Genomic DNA, 8,584 nt, shown 5'->3' with positions numbered 1-8,584 from the left:
AAAACCTTTGTAATAATTTGAACAAATAAATGTAACAAGAGTAAGAACTCACAACAAGCATAAAGATTGATAGCAGTAAGAAGGAAAATAAAATCTTATCAAAATTTTCACAATTTCTTCTTCTTCTTTATAGAAATTGTCATGCATGTCTAGAAATCTTTGTAATTCGTTTCTCTTTTTAACTCACACTTTCTTTTCACTACTTCTTGTTTTAGAGCTTGAGTTAGTTGCAATATCTTATTTTAAATTGTGTATTTAATGACTTTAATGATTTTATTAATATATCTTAAATAATTTTAAATATGATTATAAGATCTAAAATTCTATTGTTATGATTTTTCTTGATTTTCTAAGAATCTTTTCTTTGCATTTTGATTGATTTTATTAATATATCTTTAGTAATTTTAAATATGATTATAAGATCTAAAATTATGTTGTTATGATTTTTCTTGATCTTCTAAGAATCTTTTCTTTGCATTATGATCAACTAAAAACCAAATCAATCACCTAATGAATTACATTTTAAATTTGAAATGTTAGATCGTCATCCCTCCATCTGATTCCATAATAATCGATTTAATATTAAGTTTGCTTAATTTTTTTTTTAATTTCCTCATCTTAACATCTAACCATTTTCTAAGCTTATGCTCTGTCAGAGAAGACTTCATGAAACATTCCGAATTTTTTAATGATATAATTAACAACTTGCGCCATATACCCATCATTTAAGTAGGGAAGAATTTCGACTGCAATTTTGTTAAATACCTATATTGATACGTTTCCTTTTACCATCAGTTGAAGTCAAAGTTCGTTGCATAAACTACAACTGGCGATCCGAATCTAACTGCGCACATCTATCCATGTCGGTAGCGCTCACGATAAACCAGTCGACAAAAACAAAGGAGGGTTTGGGTATGCAATGCGGCCCACGACCATACCTTTATCAAATTGTCGGAATGCACATGATGATATAGTTAAATGCAACATTTCTCGATCGGTAGAGATCAGAGTAGTATGCCAATTTTACATGAGCAAAACGAGGCAGTATTCTATGCTGAATATATAAGCGTTGATTGCTCTGCTTTTGGGTAGGGTGAAGAGAGGAATTTTTTCTTTCTTTTGATGGCTTCTGAAGGGACTTGGCATTTTGCAGCCGGAATCGCAGGTACCCACATAACACTCTCGATTAGTTTCCATCATATTTTGTTATGTTTTCGGGTTGTTATTGTCTTCATGACATGACAGGCATTGGTAGATACTAAAATTTAGGTGTTTGATTTGTATATGTTTCAGAGTTTTCATTTATGTCTTATGTTGCCTGGATTTTAACATTTGAAGAAAATTCAAAGAGAAAAATCAAATGGATAAGGCCGATAGTTTTTCTAAATGTTGCCTGCTACGAAAGATCGGAGGGTCTTGTTGCGTTGATTTCGAGTTTTTTGAAAAATTAACGGCGAAACGCCTTCTTTTGTATTTTGAGATTTTTGAACAGGCACAGACTTTGCAGTTATGGCTGAAATATTATCTATTGAACATATAACTTTCCCAACTTGATCTTATTTTACTAGATATTAGAGATTTTGGGAATTTTTTGCTTTGATTAACCGATGCAATGAATCTAATCCAGTTTGAATGGTGAAACCTCCATCAATTTATGTCATGCAAGAGGTGGGATGGAACATTCCACAGCAATGGGAACTACTTCTATCCAATTTATTATCATTTCAATATAAAGTATGTTTATTTAAGTTTCTAACTTTCTCACAATTAGGCCCATTTGATTGGTTTCCGTTTTTTTCATGATCGAAAAGAATACAGATCAACTTTAACGGCAGGCTCACAAGACACCACGCCATGATTTACACACCAGCTTTATTGATGCTAAAACTTTAAGAGAGTTATTAACTTACCAAGTAGTAATTGAAAAACGGAGTCCAAGAGACAAAAAGGGCTTATGTGCTAAGTTGGATTCTAAAAAGTTTTTTCAGTGTCAGTGTCTCCTGTTAAGTTTGGCCCTTGCTCTGGGATTTGAAGGCTGGAAGATTCATAATGCCATTTGGCTATTCACTGAAAAATTTGGAAGCATTGGGTTCAATCTTCCAACCTTTGAAGATGGATACAGTAGAGAGATATGTCTTTGCAGTTGATTCTATAAGCAATTGATATAATTGTACACTGCAAACAAGATAACCTTAAATCAATAAAGAAAATAAATTCTGTTTTTATACCAATACTTGTAAATTTGAGTTGACACTAAGAAACTTGACACCCTAGTGGGAGTAAATATTTTGTAGCATATATGTCCAGGCCACAGCAAAGCACCAAACAGGGCCTTCTGTGAGAACTCACTAGGAGTGTTCCCAAAATGGTCAGATGCCAGAGAAATTTTATCCTGTGCATGCCCCCACCACCATCAGTAGGCTAGAGATGTCTCTGGATCCTCTCCCTCAGAGAGGAGATGTTTCCAGGGCATCGTCCTCCTCCCCCCCCGTCCCCCCAATGGGGATATTAAGGGGATGCCAAGATGTCCCTAGGACCCTCAGGAAACTCAGCCATGTCCCAGAATGTAGTTGTCCCCCACATCTGGCACTTTTGAAAAGTGATTTAATTTTTTTTTGGGTAACTAACCTTAATCTAATATCCTAATGGGCCCCACTCTTGCCCTAAACACTGAAAAAAAGCTATAAAAGCTGCTTAGCCCTCATCATTTAGACCAGTTAGATTCCTTAGCTTCACTGTTAGTTCTCCGAAGAATGAAGATTTGGTTAGAAATAGTGAGGACTTGGTGTTGGAGAAAACATAGTGATAGAATTATGAAAATGACATGCACCACGAAGGTTCATAACTCAATTCATATTGTTTTGAAGGCCTTAGTTTGGGCTTGGCAGAGTGTGCTCCACCCCTCGACTCCTAGATCCCCATGAGAGGCACTGCCCCTCAATCCCACTAAGGGCTCTGCCCCCAGATCCCCACCAGCTGACATCTCCCTGCTGTTCCCAAATCAAGGTACCGTGGACCTTGTGAGGGGTGCTACCACTCAATGCCATTAGGGGTTCTGCTTTCAGACCCCCATGTGAGCCACTGCCCCTCGATCCCACTAAGAGCTCTGCCACCAGGTCACCGCCAGCTGCCATCTCCCTGCCATTCCCAAATCAAGGTCCTTGGTCCCCTCATCTCCCCATTCTGGAAGTCCATGGAGCAACGTTTTTTACTGTGGGGCAAGACATCTAAGATCCTGAGCTTAGAACTTAGAATTATTTACTTGTAAATTTGAGTCAACCTTAACTGTTGATCTGATGTTTTTAAGGACTTTCTACTGCATCCAAGCTGGAGTAATACACGTAAGTTGCATATGTCCAGATGGAGGGATTAGATCATAGAATCAAATTTGTTTCACTTGGTTTTGTGAAATTATTAGAAAACACCTCCTATTAAGCATTAGATGACATCCATAGACAGGAAAAGATTATGTTGATTTACTGGTGAATTTTGATTTTGTCCAGCCTTCTGTGAATACTCATAAGGACGGTACCCCATACAAGTGGGATTGAGATACGTGAAACACATTTGTGCTAGGCCATGACATTAGAAGTCTAAACAAAATTTGTCTAATCTGTTTTACAGTAACTATAAGAAAATAATGTTTTTGATAAGTATTAGAAGGCTTTTACTCCCCAACTATGGAAAAATTATGTGTTTATTTTGGTATTGACAGTCATTCTGTGAGGAGCTCAATTTTTAAGGATTTTGCTGTGCACACAAAAAGGAGTAGGACAGGCAAGCCACATATGTGTCAAAACTCAGAATGAATTTTCTATCCCGTGGTTATCTGAAATTATTGAATGAAAACTCAGTATCAAATTTGTCTCCTATGGTTATCTGAATTTTTTGGTAAATCCAAAATTTACTTTTTCATATATCTATTTAAGTCCTAATCAGGGAAAAGGTTGTGAACTTTTTGTAACTTTTTTTTTTTTTCAGTTGAACTTTTTGTAACTTTTAAGTGTTGTTTTGGAACATTTTTTAGAATTACTTTCTTCTATAGGGAGAATCATTCTTCATATTCAAAGTTTTATAAATGGATGTTGCAATAGCGAATCCAGCATTTTTAATGTCTGCCAAGTTTTTGCCTATTGGTATGCACAACAAAACTTGTCTCATATCATGGTGGACTTATGCTTCCATGATAATGTGGAGTTAATGCAAACATGAAACCCTCATCGGTTATCAAAAGTAAAAACCAAAATTCAATCCATTACAAACACTTTTTTTAGGCTTTAAGGACTTCAATCCTTTCTCAAGGATTGCTTTATGGTTTACATTTATACAGCACCTCATGATATGAGATGAGTAATTAGTAAGCACCCAATGAAGGTGAATAGTATGGAGCAAATACTGAAGGTATGATCTACTATTCTGTTGACTTCAAACTTGCTAGAATTTGCTTAACTTTTATTTGTGTATCCATTACTATCTGTACAATATAATATAGCATCTTAAACTTTTAATAATGTCTGGGGTTTAAGGGAAATTGTGAAGCTCAATAGCGTTGATAAAACTTAAATTTAAGACCAAACTTTAAAGCCAACGCAATGTTTGGCTATCTAACTAGTTACCAGAATCATCAATGTTGAGCATACGTTTCCGATTTAGATGTTTGCATCGTAAGTGGATCAGGTCACTTAAGTGGCAGATGAATTTTATCAATTCGGTTGCTTATTAATTAATGAACTTACATATTTGCATCGAACTCTGTTAAGAATTTCTACTTAGGTCAAATAAATTTTACTAAACTGAATTTTATCCATTGTCAGATCATCAAAGACTTGAAAATTTCAGACTTTATTTTAACTTGGCATAATGGCATTAGAGGAATCTACAGAATAAATTCTGTTCAAAATTTGTGCTCTCTCACACATGCACATGCACACACGCACACACACACATTTTTCTCTTTCTTTGAGATGATGCATGTTAATTATTGGTTTAATGAGAAAATCTGCTTCCTTTTTAATTTGATACTGAATAATTTTTTGTCCTATGTACAGGCAATTTGTTTGCGCTAGTGCTCTTCTTGTCCCCAATGTAAGCTTACCTCTTTCTACCCTGCTTTACTTGTTTGAAAGAGAAATATAAAGTGAATTTCCAATACTCCTGTCCATTCTACCTATGATCATGGATGGCTCAAAGGGTCTGGTAAAATACTCTTGATTTCTTGCTTAACAAAATGTATTTATTGCGGTTGCAGACCTACATTTGTCAAAGTGAGGAGGCATAAGTCAACTGAACAATTTTCGGGGCTGCCGTATATCTTTGCTCTCTTGAATTGTTTGATTTGCACTTGGTATGGTCTTCCCATTGTATCCGATGACAATGTTCTATTAACCACGGTCAATGGGACAGGAGCAATTTTTCAACTCTTCTACATCTGCATCTATATTGCATATTCTAAGAAGGAAGCACAGGTATGTTTTTTTATTTTGTGATCTGTTTTCTCATTCATCTCAATTCATTTCGTATTGTTGTAACTTGATGCATCCCAGCCTCTTGGTCTCTGTCCCTTTTCCCCTATACATGTTCCTGTGTTAATTTCACTACTCAAATATCATTTCTAGGATGTACTTTCCTATTCAAATGTCATTTCTAGGACTTTAGGAGTATTTTCAGGTGTCCTCTTTTTCGGTTCCTGTTTGTCCTTACCTCCATCCCCTAGAAAAAAAGGGGACTGCATATTATCCATGATAGGATCCATTCCTACAGAGTATTATGTGAAGTATTACACAAAGCATGTTATACATGATATGCATTGCATTTGGACACCTACTTACATATGCAGTAATTATGTATGATTATCAATTCTTATTTGAGTTCTGCATTTTTTGATGATTACATTATGGCAATTTCGACACTTGATTATCTTATTCTTATCTTTGAAAGATTTTTATAACTTTAGAACATGATTTTAGTAAAGCAGTTAACGAGCGAATCCATATGGTGCAAAATGTATATGCATTTTGTCATTCCCAAAACACCGAGGCTCTCCTTTGATAAAAAATATTAATTTCATTTTAGTGGTTTGAACATGTGTAATAAAAAAAATGTAACAACTGATTATCATTTTTGCCTTTTTCAATTGACAGGTTAAAACAGTAGCAATGCTGTTATTGGTTCTGTGTATATTTATAGCGATTGCCATGGTTTCATATGAGTTCATGAAGCAGCCACTGCGTATGATGTTTATTGGATGCCTCAGCGTAGTGTCTCTTGTTTGCATGTTTGCATCACCATTATCTATCATTGTACGAACCTCTGGGTATCAGACATCTTTACTCTTCCAGAACTTTTTGTCTGTTTGGATTCATGACTCTGTTTTTGTTTGATTATTAGTTTAAAGACCCTATGTTAGAGCCTAGAGGGTTTGTATTCTTAAAGAAAGGAAACTTACCTTGATATGTCTATAGAATGCGATCTTGAAAATTTGAAATATCTGATGAGATGATCTTTATTTATGGTCACTTTCACGTGTTGTTATACTGAAGTAAATTTAAGAAATGGTTATCAATCACCAATGAAAATAAGTTCCATTGAATTTTTTCTTTAAGTGAAACAGTCATCAGCATTAAATGGTTAAACTCTTTGAAGAAGTAAAAAACCCCTCGCGAAGTTGATTCTGGAAAAAATTATGGATAGTATCCAAGGCCTGGTTGAAAATGAACTTATGGTTTTAATTCTCTTGAATGTGTAACAAATATCTTTTCCTGTCAATGTGCAGAGGCTGGTAGTTCAGACAAACAGTGTGGAGTACATGCCATTTTATCTTTCTCTTTCAACATTTTTGATGAGCACATCCTTCTTTGCATATGGCATTATTGGCCGTGATCCTTTTGTTTCAGTGAGTATTTTCCTCAACCTTCTATTCATTTACATGACAAAATTTTGCCTTAATTGAAATGCTTGTTGGCCATCTAATGATTTACTGTGACAATCTGTTTTATGAACATTGGATATCTCCTCCCTTTTGTAGGTCCCCAATGGGATTGGGAGCTTCCTGGGAATCATACAGTTGGTTCTATACTTCCATTATAGTGGAGTTAGTAGGAGAAGCTGTGACACACAACCATTGCTAAGCTCAAGGGTCTAAGATTTTCTACAATAAATTACTGTCATTAAGAGACGTGATATTTCGAGAGTCCATGTAAGTGATTGAGAATGCTTGTAGTAACCATGTGGATGCTTTTTGCATCAATGTTTTGGATCACACTCGTGATCCATCATTCTTGTAGTAACTGCGTGGATGCTTTTTGCATCAATGTTTTGATTCACACTCTGTGATCCATCATTATGATTACACTCTGTCATCCATTATTCCAGGTTTATATGTCATTTTGATAGCATGAAGGTGTTTGGAGGCCTTCTATCAACTAGGACTTACTAGCTGGAATATGATCATAGAGAGGTGCTATTGTTTATGGTGTTGCTTAAGCTGTATATGTTCATTCAAAATTTTCATCTAACAGACTCCAGTCCAATCAACAAACCAAATGTAGCAATTCTTTTGATAATTACTCACAGAAAGATTTAGGTCTTTTTGAAAGGTTTTTTCTGTCCAAAAATCAGATTTCCAGACTGAAAACCCAAGCTCAGTAATGTTATTTTGAGTGTATTTAAGCTTCTCAATCGCTCATTAGAACTTTCATGTTATTACTTAAAATTGCAATTAACAGTAAATATAACAGAGCTTTTGTTACCATGGAATTAAATGCTACTGAAAAAAAAAATGATATTCATATTGAGCCAATGTTGGTAATAATGGAGCTCATAAGGCATGTAGATATTTGATTAATGGTTAAATTTTGCCATAGAGATCCATCCACCAAAAGCAAGTTTATATGAAGATCTTTTGGACAATCATGTGGATTCCCGATATTTCTCTACGTCCTCCATGAAAGCGCTGATATACAGTTTAAGTTCTTATTTCACAGAATGAACGTCCCTCATAAAAACTTTTATCGATGATTGAAAAAACAAGAAGATTTTTAGGTTGCAATCACGGGTTACACTTGAGAACTGCTGAACACTGTTTGAAATTGGACTCAATTGCTTGTAAAGTTGATTTAAAATGAAATTTGTAAAAATTCTCTGCGATATTATTGATTGTTTGGAATGCAAAGGTAGCTTTGGACGATAATAGCACAAATAAATGCCTAGGTTTATTAAGGTTTCTTATTCAATCACTATTGTTAGCTTTTTACCTCAGCATATCAAATCTGAATTTATTAGTAAAATTTTTTTTGTTAACAAAGTGGATTAGCTGAAATACAAGGTCTGCTTGATAGTTAGCTATTTTTTTAAATAACATAAGTTGGAATAATGCGGAGGGCCTCAATTATTCAGAAACAAGCAAAATACAACAAAACTAATAAAAGGGCAAGATGTCCAACTGGACAAAAACATTAGAAAGTGTAGTGGCTCAAGAAGCAACAAACAACAATATAGAAACAAAGACTGCCCAAAAGGATTTCATAAGCTCGCCCTTAGAGAAACCAAGGGAACACCAAAGGTGAGGAAAAGGATGAAATGGCCC

The 8,584-nt window shown here is 35.0% G+C and overlaps 1 protein-coding gene across 2 annotated transcripts; it reads left to right on the top strand.

Annotated features, from left to right (window-relative positions):
* Positions 1-767: 767 nt before the first annotated feature.
* LOC131072496 (bidirectional sugar transporter SWEET2b) lies at positions 768-7,747 on the top strand. Of its 2 annotated transcripts, XR_009112695.2 has the most exons (7): positions 768-1,165; positions 5,049-5,085; positions 5,249-5,465; positions 6,141-6,299; positions 6,773-6,892; positions 7,025-7,195; positions 7,372-7,747. XR_009112695.2 is itself a non-coding variant. In XM_058008659.2 (6 exons), exons 1-6 carry the CDS (start codon positions 1,123-1,125, stop codon positions 7,139-7,141), a joined length of 693 nt encoding a protein of 230 aa, XP_057864642.1. In that variant the 5' UTR covers positions 770-1,122; the 3' UTR covers positions 7,142-7,747. The 2 variants fall into 2 exon arrangements, 1 of the variants encoding a protein (XP_057864642.1); XM_058008659.2 differs by having other exon boundaries at positions 770-1,165; positions 7,025-7,747.
* Positions 7,748-8,584: the final 837 nt, after the last annotated feature.

The sequence above is a fragment of the Cryptomeria japonica genome, chromosome 1, assembly GCF_030272615.1.
Source record: "Cryptomeria japonica chromosome 1, Sugi_1.0, whole genome shotgun sequence".
NCBI lineage: Eukaryota > Viridiplantae > Streptophyta > Pinopsida > Cupressales > Cupressaceae > Cryptomeria > Cryptomeria japonica.
The sequence above is the reverse complement of the archived record's forward strand: the minus strand, read 5'-3'. Positions and strand labels throughout refer to the sequence as shown.

What these genes read in the sequence shown, in the direction of transcription:
- LOC131072496 (XM_058008659.2), top strand. Translation starts at nt 1,123, where the DNA reads ATGGCTTCTGAAGGGACTTGGCATTTTGCAGCCGGAATCGCAG. An exon ending in TTTTGCAGCCGGAATCGCAG is followed by an intron (nt 1,166 to 5,048) that starts GTACCCACATAA and finishes TCCTATGTACAG; the next exon opens with GCAATTTGTTTGCGCTAGTG. An exon ending in GTGCTCTTCTTGTCCCCAAT is followed by an intron (nt 5,086 to 5,248) that starts GTAAGCTTACCT and finishes TTGCGGTTGCAG; the next exon opens with ACCTACATTTGTCAAAGTGA.